General features: G+C 38.8%; 1 protein-coding gene across 1 annotated transcript in view; it reads right to left on the reverse strand.

Moving 5' to 3' along the window:
• LOC137130183 (dolichyl-diphosphooligosaccharide--protein glycosyltransferase subunit STT3B-like) overlaps window positions 1-4512 on the reverse strand; it is a 42519-nt gene extending 38007 nt beyond the window's left edge. The window contains exon 1 of the mRNA XM_067510003.1: window positions 3937-4512. Coding sequence (XP_067366104.1) covers window positions 3937-4208 — 272 coding nt within the window. The 5' untranslated portion in view covers window positions 4209-4512. The remainder of the gene's footprint in view (window positions 1-3936) is intronic.
• Window positions 4513-15789: the final 11277 nt, after the last annotated feature.

Here is a 15789-nt window from a genome sequence, read left to right on the forward strand (position 1 = left end):
ATGTACAACAGCTACACAGCCCAAGTCTAAGATTTGTTTACTTCTCAACATATAACCTCTTCTTATTCTCCAGGTACCTTGTAATGTTGCACAGCTGATAACACATTACACTATACCCAAAGATTCTTGAGTAATATATTTCCGCTGCAGTGAAATACTGAAATTCTCCAGACTTTATCCAGAGGCACTTAATTTGACAACGCAATTGTCTGGGTGAGACACTCTCAAGATTATCTGGAGTTTATCCTGCAAGGCCCATAGTACAAATTCCAGATTATGTGCGTTACATGTGTGAAACACAACTCTGGGGGGGGAGCTCTTCTTTACATTTTAAAAAAGGGTTTCAATTTGAAAACAATTCATGCTTTCAGCCCTACTAGCAAGTATCCGTGTTTTTTTTTGGTATGAACATAATACTGAAAATAATGATATCGCAGAGTAGGTAGAGATGTCACAATTTACAAATGATTATTCTTGCAGAGCTTCTGATGGCCATAATTGTCAGTGATAATTTCAAATAATGTTATGGAGCAGGGCCACAGACATTTTATGACTTGAACTCTTCATTTGCAATTTGTAACAAAATGTGCTTACAATACTATTTTTCTCTCTGGTGCGTAGCCCCAAAAATTTGCCGTTTTATTGCTTCCAACTACATTTCTGAATAGAAGAAATTTAATTAATGTTCTACATTTTTTCCAATGAAATACTCAGAAATAATTGTGGACTAGACTCAGACATTCATTCTGTAAACAGCATCAAGTTAATAATTCACTCAGATGAACCGATGTCCACAATGATCAGTTTTTTTTTAGTGGAGTACTTCTACTTTTGTGCTTAAAAGTAGATTTGGAGTGGTACTTCTACTTGTAATGGAGTTCTATTTTCAAGCCAGTACTTAGACTTTTACTTGGTACAGTATGTGGAAGAATTGTGACTCCTTCTTCTTTACAAAATTGCTTTTTGGGACATTCACTTACTTACATTTTAAAGCTGTATTTGGCTGACTATGATCTTATGATTTTATTGTGTTTTTACCCTAAATAACATACTGTAGAAGTTAAAAAGGGGATACTAATAATATACACACTGTATTTTGCACAAGCCACTTGCTAAAAATAGTCAAAGTCTGAATTGAGAAATATTCTCACCCAATAATCTAAAAAAAAAAAACTGGAATGTTTCCACAATTTAAAAAAAACAAAACAAAAAAAACAAACACAGTAAGATTTGTCTTTAAAAATTAAAAACTTTGATATAAAAGTGAATACAAACTTGATTCATATTTGCCTGCAGATATCAGGCTGATGGACCAAAACAAACGCTGAAGATTATTAGTGACCAGACCTACATTTCTGACTGTTTTCTAGTCAAAGTGATCATTACAGTAAATGTCTGAACTGACAGCACATGCATATCTGGATGGGACATTATTTATTTTATTAAATTTCTTTACAAACATGTATAATGGGGACGTTCTTGTAATGGTGCAAGTTTACCATTTTTCCTCAATCCTCTTCGTCTAAAAATGATAAACGTGTCATTTTTTTTTTCCCCATGTGTCATTTTGCTTTTACTAATCAAAATAAATCATTGGTCTTCATTTTTATTACTGGGAAATGCAGTTACAATAGTTTGTGCACATATTTATGTTCAAAAAGAGCAAGAAATTCAGGTTCCCAAGACAAAGATCTAAGAAAATTTCCTATGCGCCAAAAGAGAGGGCTTCAAGTGAAAGATGACAGCTAAATCAAATGCAGTCTCTTTGTTAAACCTTGCTCTGGGGCACATCTAGCTCTCCAGCATAAGGCAGAGACATAAGTACTAATTAAGCAATTTGTTTCCTAACACTGTTTGTTTATAATTAACAAACTCTGCACTCATAAACTTAGCATAACTAACCATGTGCACCTATTGCCAGCCTGACCTGCTTCTGCCGTCTGAAAGTACAAGTGCGTCAGAAAGTGAGAGGTACAGAACGAGCAGCAGAGGGGGTGAAGGATGGTGAAGGACCCTGCAAACCTCTGCTACACCTCACAGTTAGGTTAATCAGATCAGAAAATGCTGTATACCCCACTGCCCTTTAAGTGGACTCATGCTCAATGCAAACGGTGGCACAAAACCCTGTGAGCCCAGCAATTACGTCATCCTGGGCCGCACATGCCGGTCATTTTTTTATTTTATTTTTTTTTTTTCCCCCATTCTGATGGATGTTGATAACTGGCTTATTGTTCAGAGGGAACCCTGACCCAACCACTTCCTTTTCCACCTCGTTCTTTTGGCTCAAGTTTTTAGCCTTCAGTTTTCTGTCAGTTACTCATTTATGAGGCAACAGTGTGCTACTCCGCTTTCATACACGCAAGTGCACGCAGCTGCTCCCAGTAGCACAAAAACATAAACGTGGGGTTTCCCCCTTTGATTTCGGAAGATACTGAAATCAGATAGAAATATTATGAGAAAGATGAGCTCCATTTTGTAACCCATCTTAAAATATATACGGAGTTTGTTAAATAAGGTGTTACATTTCAAAAAATACTTGCTGCCCTTAAACAGATTTTATCATCCTGCAGGGAAAACATTGATGCGAGCGTATATGCGCGCACACATATTCACATACAAACACACACAGACCATCTCACACTCCTCAGCCATTCAATTACGATGTGTGCATGATGTTGCCAGTCTGACAGCAAAGGGAGAATAATTGAACAATGCAACAGTGTAACAATGAATTTCACTCCAAGTCATACCACATTAGGCTGTCAGACAGCGACACACAGAAACTGAAGGATTTTCTGCAAGCCACAGCTTTCAAGCCTCCTTGTTTTCATTCAGCAGACAGACATGAAGCTGGCAGTTTAATCCACAGCGGTGGTCTCAGAATATTCATTAAACGCTTCCAGTGATGAAATGCAGGTTTGGGTCAGGCAACCGTACTTTGGAGTAAAAATGAAACACTTGGACAGTTTCTGACAGATAACACACTGGTAGTGTTTTCTAAATGAACTGCAAACTCTATTTAGTCTTTGCATAAAAAAAAAGCATCAGCTGTGTTAAGGCAGAGCCCAGGCTTCGTTTAATTTTAAGTATTTCTGCATCTTTGAGGTAAGCTTTGGAAATCATACATAATGGAATAAAAACATGAAGTAGTACACATACTGACTGCCTGGCTAGAAATCCCAATATCTAATCTTGGAATTATGTCTGCCAACCTTATAATCCAGCTGTCAGGTGCACTAAGGCCACGTGAGAAAACCCTGTTCCACCACCAGACACGGTAACAAAAGGTACAGCAGTTAAGTGTGATGGAAGTCAAACTTTCAAAAGACAAGTTAATGTGAAAAACAAAGAACCGTATCCTGTAACCTCAGAGGAAAACTGTTCTTATATCATACCAAGTTATATTCATGCCACTAATAAACACATAAGACCAGAGGTAATCTGCAGGTGAATTAAAAAGCGGTCAGGAAGCTTGTCTCCTGGCAGATGCTTCCTTTTGGGTTCAACCCTGTTCAGATGGAGCTGTCCCCAACTGTCTTCTTTTCTCTGCTGTGACATGTGTGCCCCTCCCCAACCTTTTACATCAGACATACCTGTATGTGACTTGGTGCTGAAACAATACACCCACATTAAGTGATGCCACGTGTTTTTATCAGCACTCTGATGAGGAAGGACATGTAACAATGACAGGAGAAGCTGTCAGGTAGCTGAAGTCGAACTGCAGCCGTTACCCATAATGCTGGTCGACAAAGGGAGATTTTAAAGTTCTTAGCAGCCAAACTAAAGAGTGAGGACACTGTTTAAGTGAAAGCAGGTGCATGGAAAAATGTGCCAAACCGTTTGCTTGGTACATTTACTGCAGCCAGGGCTCACTGGCTATTTAGCCCAAAGCAGCTCTGCGTGTGTGTGGGGGGGGAAAAAAAACAAAACACTCACCAGGGGTCAAACTCGTGAATGATGCTCTCGAAGCGAATGACGGCGAAGAGCCTCGAGCTGAAACCGGCCAGCCACGCCAGAAACAGGATGGTGAAGGACAGCAGGGACTGCCACCCGGCCGGCTGCGACAGGCCGCCGGACAGACCGCCTGCGCCGGTACTGCCGCCTCTCTCCGTCACCGTCGTGCTGCTGCGCCCATTCCCAGAGTACGAGCCTCCGGAGTTGAGTGTTGATTTGTGTTTGTTGTCGGAAACCGGGTGATGCTCCGCCATATTCCACGTCGGTCCCGTCGGTCGTGGCAAGCAAGCGAAGTGAGCTATCTGGTATCACACAGGAAAGAAAAGCCCCCCCCCCTCTTCCTTTTCTCTGCCACGCTCCACGTCCCGAAACCACTTGCACCACCTTCCCTACTCTCCCCGCATCCCCCAAAAAACACCTACTGTGATTCCAAACTTTTTAGTCTTTACTCCCCACCGACCACAAATCCAGTGAAACAATCCCAGGGAGTCACATTGCAGCACGGTTCTGCTGCATACTGGAAGTGACACAATCAGCTCCAGCAGTTCCTCCTTCCTTGGCTAGAGCTGGAGGAGGGGGTGGGAGCAGCGCGTGGAGCAGGAAGAGATGTCGGCCTGTCACAGCGAGACAGGTACAGCCAGAGATTACACGGCGTCCGGGGAAGTCCAATCCCGCCCTAGAACGCGTTTGACAGACAACCACAGGGACCAATGACAAACGAGTACCCTGACCATTGACTCATGTAGCGTGAGAGGAAAGTGAAAAGCCGCAGTCGCACCAGAATTTGCCTCCCAACCAGTATCCGCCAAAACCAGAAAAGGACAGTAAAAAATAATGTGGGTGAGGTTGTAACAACCATTTTTTACTCGTATGATTTAATTTGTCAGCTCCTACGGTGAAACTGTCTTTGTTTTCTCTTTCTTCCAAAATAAATACAATTCTCCACGTAAATTGGACCGTAATGGACCGTAATACACACATAAGCACAAATAAGTTAATAAATAGAATACACCCTGTCAAAACCATGGATGGATAATTAGGTCCCCTGGGAACAAGCCTAGGGGCCAGGAAATGAGGCCCTGGAACCTTTGTACAAAGTGCCATATATTATTTTTCATTAAATGCAGTACTATAATGCATTACTTCATATGTTTGTGAGGTTACTTTATGCAGTAACACATTACCACGTTCAGCAACCATATTGTGATGTTTTTTTTATCGTAAACAGTAACAAGGGATACTTAATGTATTCTGGACTAACAGAATGTGTGTCTGGTATGTTTTCCTGGTTCTTGCCAGCCCCCTTTCCAGGAGGCAACAGTCTGTTTCTACTAGAAAATCTCGCTGCAGCAGAAAGGAACAAAGTTGAAGTTGAAGCTGAATCCTCATCAACTGTGAAAACAATGTGTTGCTAAAGTGGCTTTTAGTGGAGTATGTGGTATATATATCCAACAATGTCACAAAGAAGCAATCACCATAAATAAACCTCTGTTCTGGGTCTACATAATAATAATAATAATGACATTAATAATGGCTTACTAAAATGTAAGAAACTATACTAGCTACATTACATAAACCACGTAGTCTTTTTGAGTTGGATACAAGTAGAGGAAACTTCTGTTAAAACCCATCTTCTCTCAAAGAGGAGAGAGATAGTGCTCACATGAAAGGAGCTCCAAAGCGCGCTAATTCATCAAGTGTCTATCAAAAGCAAAGGGAGAGTTTTTTGAAGAACAGGAAATGTTTAGAGGCTATAATTAGGTTCTTCTCTGTGCTGCCGACATGAGAAGGATCAGCTGACAATGAAAAGATGTGACTTGCACTGTGAATGTCTATCTATAGGGGAAAGTTTTTACTGAGAGTTAAATCAACTCAGATTATTCATGTTTACTAGTTTAAACACAAATATTACAGATTTAGTTTCTACAGTTTCTAACGTTAATTATCTTTAGCCTGCTTTTTATTATATATATATTATTTCACAAGAATTATAAAAACAGAGCAAATGTCATTCAGAAGGACAGATCGGTTTCCAGGTTCATTGTCCTACTTGCTCCTATCGCTACTCCTACTACTGCTTTTTGTTTTTTTTCCACTGTTACTGTTTACAGCATTGAACCTGATAGTCTTACTTCATTCTTGGTTTTTCACTGGTTTCGTCTTCCTACAACTGTCATTTTATTTTGTTAGAAGCGTTGAAGATCTCAGTGAACACAAAGAATTGTTTTCTATACTGTTAAAAAAAGGTGACTTTGAAATGCTTCTCAGTAACATACAGTATGCAACTAGGGCATGTTTTTACAGGTCCGTGTCTGTTGTTGTTGACAACAATTAACTTAATCTTGTTCAGCCAGTATACATGCACCACACGTTCAGCATTGGAATAAGAAAAGAGACTGAAGATATTCTGCAACAAATGTAATAAAGCACTAACTGTTCTTGCTGCTGAATCTTGTACAGCAACATGCACAACATGCATTGATTTCCTTACTTATAAAGGCTTTGCACCAAATTAAGCATTGTGTCCTCTCCTACATCTGAGATCTTCAGAGGCCTCTCTTCCTTATTCTAAGGTCTACTTTTAAATACAAAGATGATAGCCTTCGCAGCAAGAGCTCCTAGAACTTGAATGACTCACCTGTGGAGGACGAGATAAAGGCTGCAAACTCAGTTTCATCTATTAAATGTATACAGTATATAAAAATATTTTTTTAAATCAATTTTATAACTGTATTATTACTTTGTTGGTTTTATTCAGGTTGCCTCACAGCCTGGGTTTGAGCCATGGCATAACCAAGTCAATCACCAGAGGCACATCCAACTGAGCATGTTTTTTTTTTTTGTTTTTTTTTTACTTCCTGAATGCAAAAATGAAGGCAAAATGCTCCCACAGAGGGCAGAATCTAAGACAGCTGCAGTCAAGAACTGGCAGAGTATCGCTGGAAAAGAAACCCAGCATCTCGTGACGTTTGTTTTTTTTCTAGACGTCAGGCACCTATGGACTGCAGAAGAACTTGAGAATTAAGTATTACAAAGGACAGTTTCATTTATGATTGTTTAGTTACTTAAATAACTACCATACACTTCATACAGGCCACCCTTTGAGAGGCGAGTGCAAGTAGGTCGGAAGTGGTGGAGAAAAGTGTCAGGTGTGTTGTGTGACAAAAGCGTATCAGCAAGAATGAAAGGAAAGGTGTTTAAGACAGTGGTGAGACCAGCGATGTTGTTTAGCTTAGAGACAGTGGCACTGAAGAAAAGACAGGAGGCAGAGCTGGAGGTAGCAGAGGCCAGATTGAGGTGGTTTGGACCTGTTCAGAGGAAGGACTGTTAATATATCGGTAGAAGGATGCTGAGGTTGGAGCTAGTCCCTGTTATGTTACCGTCCTCTGCTTTCTCTGGTGTTTGGCTTTGTTTGCTTTTTGTTCAACTTAAGGGCTTAGTGTGGACTAGACATCATTAACATACTTTTAAAAGTAGATCAGCAGCAAATGTTAAATATTTTTTCTTCTCTTTTTGGGTGCCCTTCCAAGAAGCCATCTGGACCGTTATCAAATTTCTTTGTCTCCCATTCTTTCACATACCACTGAAAGTCCTCTGGTATACCACTGAAAATGCTTTCACATTCTATTTTTCAAATTGTGTTTCACCTGTATAATTTGTGAGAGCACTTTTCGTTGTGTACTGTGAGGGGGGCTTGTGGCTCAGTGGTAGAGCATTGGGTTGGGATGAAGGAGGCCGTTTGTTTGACGAGCGATCCCTGAAGGCACAAGCTGAAAGCCGTTGATCTTTTTTCGGTTGTATACTGTACGTAATACAATGTTTCAGAATCAGAGCTTTCTCAGTTGTGCATGTGTGAACACTTGAAAACAGTGTTACTTCATGTAAGTGTTACTTCATAACTTAATGTAAGATTAGTTAGGATACGAATGCTTACACTGCATAAAAGTCTGATATTTGGGTTTAAACGTGATTATTATTTTCCATAAAGTTGTTGCATCATTACTGTGCTAATGCACCATAAATTGTTCCTCTAGAATATAGCGAAGCCCAATAGGGCATGTAAATTATTTCACATTAAAAAGGCTGGTTATAGTTATCTTATTGTCTGCCTTGTTTACCAAACAATGCCACAGTCTTATCGTTTCACGTTCCAACTTTAATGATTTGTTTCTGCACAGTGAAACCGTTGTCATGTTGAACCTGAAACACCATAGTTGGCAACGAAGTTACAGCCATAGAAGATGATCCCTAAAAAACAACTTAACTCTGAATTAACGCTTCATGAAGTAAAATGAGATGAGGTGCTCATTTAGAGAGCAGCGGAGTGAACTTGGATGCTGTCTCAATTGTTTTCTCTTTCCCCCTAGTCATCTCCTTTTGCGTCACTCGTCATTTGAACAAGTTGCGATTGCATCAAGTTGCATCACCTTAACATGGCAAGTGCCACTAACCTCAAGCCTCAAGTGTATTTTTTGAATTAAACTCACTGTGGCATTTTCTCAAATTAGGGTCTGACTTGTGTGTGAGGATTGAGGGGGCAGCTCTATACTACATACTATAGTAATATAAATAAAATATTATTGTGGTTAATATGCTTGCAGCCTACCATACATTGAGAGGCTATGAGTCAGCCATTGCATCAAAATCTGCTTGCTGTGTGTTATATATTTATGAACAATAATTTATGTTTTCCAGCCACTTAAATTGGACAGCAACACAGGAGGTGGAATTGGACTCTATAGTGTGGTAGAGTTAACGTCTGAATAATGTGGAAGAAACAGCAGGTTGGCTGTGCTTAAAGTAACATGAGAAACTGCCCCACACAAAATCTGACTTTAATAAGGAAAGTGAGGACGGCGTAGCTTAGCTTCAAAGATATTTTGTTTTGTAGATGGAGAAAAATGGACAGTTCAGTCACTCTAGTACATTTCTCAGATCAAAAATACAATTCTAACTACTTGTTCAACCTCCACGTCAAATATTTCCAACGTCACAGCATAAAGTTTGAAATTCTCTCTTTTTGTTAGTTTCCTTTCACTGCACCTCAGCTGAGAAACTACTTTCTCCTCATTTTAGATTCAGATACACATTTGAATAAATTATTGCACAGAACAAGGACTGTGGATTTTGACCACCATCACTTCCCATAAAATGTCTTTTTGGAAGAGAGCTCTTTGTGGCCACTATGAAAGGGAGGAATGATATAGTTCATGACACATTTTTAAAAAATGTGAATTCAATCATTTACTGTTTATATGTGAAAAAAAAGAAAAAAAGAAAAAAAGAAATGCATACCAAATGTATGGTTTAATATTAAACAGACACTAGCTCCTCTTCCTTCTTGTGCTTATTGATTTGAATATGAGTTGCGGTGGTCCACGTTCTTGTGCCATCAGACGGGAAAAAGGTTAGTCCACACTGAGGCATGTGTTTTTGTCTCTTTATTGTGAAGTCTGCGGCCAAACATTAAAAGCATCCTCATTGATCTACAGTCTGCTGCTGTAAAAGATAATCAGGACACAACATGCAGACCATCGTGGAGGCTTAAAGCTGTTACAGGCAATGAATCAAATCTAATAACATCCATATATAGAGTAATACAGTTTAAATGTTAATGGAATTGAAAAATAAATATGAAGCTTTATGTGTTTTTATTTGCCTCTATTGAGTTTGTAAGCTGAAATATGCTTTATACATATTATTATATCTGCTAATAGTACATTTAATCCACTAGATGTCAGAGGCAATGTACTGATGGTCCACAGATATAAACTGGAGAATGAGAACAGAAAGTATTTTGACTGAGGGCTTAGGTGTATATTTAAGTCATTTCTACATTTTATTATTATATGAAGACATAGATGATTTCAATTTGTTTATATTATATGTATTTAATGCATTTGGATTACATTGTATGGGCTTATTCAGCTGTACAAAAAGTCTATTCAGTGTCTTAGTTACAGTAAACACTGTGAGCACAGCAACTTCTTTATCCAAATTAGGACAGGACAGACATGCCTGTGAGTCTGAGTGATTGAATAAATGTATTCATAGCTCTGACTTGGACATGGTCTTCTCGACGGTGTGGTGCCTTGGGCTACTGGAGGATTTGTCAGATTTAGTCGCAGCTGCTGCTCCGAAATGGCGTTTAGATGCTCCTGCAGTTGCTCCTCTCAAAGTGGGGGACGTTGTGGCCTCTCTCACTACTGATGCCCCCCCCCCCGGCCTCCAGAGGCCAATTTCCTATAATCTCACCATGTATGTGATTTATGTTTTTAGTCGTTTGTAGATTTGTCCAGCACACTGTGAACACACTTTCAGTTTTTACATGTTATATATTTTATTGTTACTCAGTGCATTGATTTTAGATTTAGTGATTAGCTACATTGCAAAGCCCTGTAACTTCTATTCCAACAGTAAATGCTGATGTCATCGTCTGGATTCAGCACCCGTCAGCACATAACACGGTTAAAATCTGCTCCATCTTCACCAGCTGCTGTTTTTGTTCAACATCAAGTATTTACAGAAACATTTATTTCTGACCTTATATTTTTTTTTCATTAATAAAAATAATACCCCCCCCCCCCCCCCCCCTTGTTAAAAAAACAAGTCTTTCATTGTGAAGCCCCAAATATTTTTTTTATTGCACAGAAAGCCACTTTCTGAATAGAAGAAATTAAAAGAATATTGGCGATGATTCTTTCCAATGAAATTGTTAGTCACAGTATTCTGGCCTAAAATTGTGTGTTTCTAAACTGCAGGAAACAGATGTTGTCAAATCTCGGAAAACCAAACTTATTTCCTTCACAGGTGTTGTTTGACGCATCCATTTATGAACGGGCTCTGCAGATCTGCTGGCACATTCTCTCGTAAAAGTCTCAGGTAAGAGAACAGTTTTTGGACAGAATAGTTTTCATGTCTAAACCCATCTGAAACAGCAAAGCTTCAGCAAAATAAGCGGCTCCCATCTGAGGTGACTGCTGAGGATATGACTGAGCTGCTGTTGGAGGAAAGCAAACACAAACTGAGAGTGAAGTGAGTTACTGAGACACACACACACACACACGCACACACACACACAGTCCAGCACTACACAGGACCTTAACCCTGTTCATGTCACACCAAGGAAGAGCGGAACAGTGGAGACGAAGCTTGTGTTTACTTTGTGTTTGAAGGCTCTGAGAGTTTGAACTGGAGAACTTTGAGGCCGATGAGACCAAGACCACAATCCTCAACAAGACTTCAGCCTAACTTTGACTCAGTGGTTCCAGTGCAGTGAGCCAGCAGACACGGGGGATGGTGCAAATGTCAAAGCCAGCCATAAGGACAATGTGAGTGAGGAGTCTGGTCTAGAGGAAGACACCGAACCAATCACAGAAACTGACTCTGCAGTCACTTGCTCTCCACCCTCTCCTCTGAGCAATCCTCCTGCTAACGCTGTTGCCAGAATGAAGCCAGCCCAATCTGGGTGGTGCCAATATGAGAGTGGAGCCCATCAGACAAGCAGAATCTGCAGTGGTTTCAGTTCCACCAGCTCATTTCCCTCAACCTAATGAAAGCTGCTGTTACCAGTGCACATACGGGTCTTGTAAAAAAAGACAAAACCAACTAGTGATTGCGATAAAGAATAAACACGTAGCTTGTATTTAGGCCTATACATTAAAGACAATGCATTTTACACTGTACTATTCAATTTTTCCTTTACATAACCCTTTATTTTTCATCTATTTATTTCTATATTGATTTTAATGAATCCAAGGCCATTTGTTATTTCCAATAAAATATGTCAACTTTCCTTCAAACTGGCAGCAACATATTTCGAGATGCTTTTTGTCTTTCAAAGCGAATAATAACATACATAAAATGCTACAGGCAACAGAGCTAGTGGTAAAACAAACCCCGGCTTCCTAAGATAAATCTGTGGTCCCCCGGGATGATGGTGAATGTTATCCATCAGATCCTCCCAGAAGCTGTGCTACAGACTGATGACATGACCTCTGTCTCATCTGGCAGAACAGTTCTCGTGGTGCCGAAAGTGTCAGATCAAATTAACAGAAATAACTCGTACAAACTGACAACATATTACAAATCTAAAGTGGTACTTTCTCCCATGAAAATATATCAAAACGTAATAAATTGGTGCAATAGCAGTATGAGGATTAATTTGTAGTAAGGTCTGAACTTGGCATAAACTCCTCGCCAAGACCGCTGGTTGGTCTGCAGGGCATTCTTGGAAACCCTGGCTACCACAAGTCCACAAAAGTCTGCTCCCAAAGCGTGCTCAATAAAACGGGTGGAGAGGGAACACTTCTGGGTATTTTATCTGTACTTGGTTAGATGCAAACATTGAACTGAAACAGCACTTGGGCTTTGACTGATGACGCATCACAAGTGCGTGTGAACGCAAGTACAGAGAAGAACGCATATTGAGAATTGGCTGTATTTTTTGTTTTGGTTGATGTTGTTTTTTAAATTTGCATGTGTTTTCTCCATGTGCTCTCAGAGCCACCTTATATGACAGATAAAGGCAATGATCATTACAATATGACAAAAATGACAAAAGAGAATAAAAGCAAAAAAATGATCAAGGACATGATGTGTACATAAATGCTATAAATCAATAGCGCAGATCTGTAACAAATTGTGGATTGATATTGTAGGACCGAAATGAGGTGTCAGGAGGGGAGGTATTATAAAAAGGATTAGGAAACAGAAGGATAGTGAAAACAGAAATAATAACAAAATTAAGGAAACTATTATAACACTGCCAAAACAAGGGATCGATCAGCAAAAACAAACAATGCACTGAACAAAATGGACAAGAATAAACACATCACCAAGCTCAGTGCATTAAAAGACTTGAGACTTGTGACTTCTTTTGACCTCTGGGGACAGAGAGGAGCCCTGCAGTCTGAGAACCAAGAGCACCACGGAGAACACAACCTGGAAAGAAAGACAGACAAGAACAAAGCAGCATGTCCATTTACGAAGCTGAATGTCACCAGATATGGAGTTTGTATGTCCTTCTTCAGCTTCATCAAGCGATACATGAGCAACCTCTAGAAAAACAGGCCATTTCTTCTATTTTTCTAATTCTGCTTCTACTGTTGGGAAAGGGTTGAAAGCTTTTACTGCATATTCAGTGAATGCATACTCAATACATAAGATTGACAGCTGAAAACTTTTTATTATAATGTTTAGAAGGGTCTAACCCACCTTAACCAAAATGTCATGACAATATTCAGATACTGTATGTTTCTTAATGTTTATTCCATGATCCTATACTGTATGTGTGATATTCTTAAATACTGCTACATCTATTCATATTTTCCAGGACCTGAAAGTATCTTATACTTGTTTTAACAACAAGAGCTCAGGACAAATACAAGCTTGACTGAAATAATAAGGCTGTAAGACTTCAACTCAGACTGTGCTGTACTACCCTCTAGTGGCTTAAATCCGTGTGCTCGGCTGTCACAGAAACTACCTAATCCCACAATATGATTATACCAGTTCAATTATACTTCGAGTGAGGCTCGGCCTTCTGACCAATCAGGGAAGTGAAATCAAATGAGTTCAATCAAATGCTGGCTTTATAAATGCTGGCTTTATTTTTATAAATTATTCCATGCACGTATCTATGAGATACTTCAGACAATGAGGCAGCGTCAGTGTTGAAACAAGCCCTACATTTTTCGCTTCAGACTTTCGAAAACTGCCGTATACTGTATATTTATAGATAATATACATAAATATCCATAGAGAGATATTTATATATAATGAACAAACAAGGCTTTCTTGTTGTAGTTAGTTCAGCTGACTGAATCTGACAGTGATGAATACAAGATCAATGGGATGTCTGAATTCAGAAGCCATCATAAGTCAATCCACCCTAATCCATAGGATTGTTGTTCATTTGTGCTTTATACTGTCTGCAGAGTTTTTGCTTTATGCAGATTCCAATTGGAGGAAGTACAGTGCCATTATTGACTTTTAACACTTTTAAGCGCCTGATATTTTGGTGAACCCTTCTGTTGCCTCTGCCATGGGCTGCTGCTGTGTGAAACAAACAAAAAAAAGTAACATACTAATGCCCTGGTGACCACTCCTTAACTTACTTAATTAAACTTCATTTGTTGTCTCCTAACTTCCTCCTTGAAGATCCCCATCATGTTTTTGTTTCTGTGGGATTGTGCAAAAGGGTCAAGTGGAGGTTTTGGTTTGGAATATGTCTTGAAGAAATTCTGCATGGTGCTAATTAGAAGGCACGTGCCATTTCAGACTCTGTTTTTGTAATGTTGTGCTTTCCCCCGCACTTTGTGAAACACCAACAGCACCTGTTTACAGGCACCAACAAGTCTTCATGTGATTCGGGAAAATGAAAGAAAAACCCATTAATCAGGGCCATCTGTGTAATAAACATATTAAATATGTACACAACATGCTTATTAAAAGTTAGAACAAGAAACATTTGATAAATAAAAACATTTGATTCTGTACTTCATTATGTTGCCTGTTACTATAGATGAAGGTAGGTACTTTGTATATTGTGTTAAAAGTGAAAGTCCTGTATTGAAAACAGGGCAAAAGTACTAGCATCAACATAAAGTACCAAACCCAAAAGTACTCATTTTGCAGAATGGCCCGTGGAGCTACTTTTATTTAGGCAATTTTGTGTACTGCATGGAGTCGTATTCCATATTACACAATATTACTTATTAGTTGATTCTATTTTGCATCTATACTCCACAGTAACAAAGTAATGTGTGCAATGTGTACAGTAGTGCAGTAACTTAAGTAAATGTACTTTCCACTACTCATAATGAATAACAATGAAGATGACCTGGTCTCTAGTGTTAAAAGGGGATAATCATGTTATCTGGGTGGGAATTTTCCCTTGTGTGAAATCTTTTGTGATGTCAGTATGATGTCAGTAAACTTGTGATATTTATTATATATTTAGTAAATAACAATATTTACTTATTCCCAAAAGATCTTACTAAAATAATTACTAAACACACCCACACTTACAGTAACAGTCTTCCAGATATTTAGGGTTCATTGCTAAACAGCTGTCACAATGTTTGGCCCTTAGATGCCAGTGTAACTTATGAACAATATAATTCAAAGTAATTATCTTTCCCTAAATGTTTATTATGATGAAAACATTAACAATGGCAAGACAAATCTTTAAGATAAAAACTCTAAATTATTACTTTTAAAACATTGAATTAATGCACAAAAAAGTTAGTATTCTAAATTATGAGATAATAAGCTCAAAAATGCTACTTTTTTCCCTTAATTTGGAATTTTTGGTTGATAGTTTATTTTTATTTTATTTATCCTTAATAAGTAATTAAAAAAAACTCTTCATCTCACAATTTTCATTCACCTTTTATTTCATTTTCATTTTCATTTGTATGTTTTTCTTAATAACAAACTTCTCCAGGCGGCGGAATATTGAGCTTCCTCACAATAACCAAAATCCCCGTAGAGATGATTTCACGTGGGGTTGATTCAGGAGACCGTGTAAATTTCCGTTTACGGAAGTTTAACTGCTAAGTTCGTACCAGGCAACAGTGTCTCATCGCCGATGAGCTTGAAAAATACTCATCGGTGAAAAATAAATTGTTTTATCTCTCCGATAATTCAGTAATTTCTTACGTTTATTCAATCATTATAGCTTACAAAGTGCTTCGAGCTATACTATCATTTCCCGCTGTGATGCCATCGAAAAACTCGAATAAACAAAATGAGTCGATTTCTGTTTAAATGTTTCCCAGCCTTTCATGCAACCCTGAATGCAACACTCGCCTGACGCGTTCGTTCTGCTAC

The sequence above is a fragment of the Channa argus genome, chromosome 7, assembly GCF_033026475.1.
Source record: "Channa argus isolate prfri chromosome 7, Channa argus male v1.0, whole genome shotgun sequence".
Classification (NCBI taxonomy): Eukaryota; Metazoa; Chordata; class Actinopteri; order Anabantiformes; family Channidae; genus Channa; species Channa argus.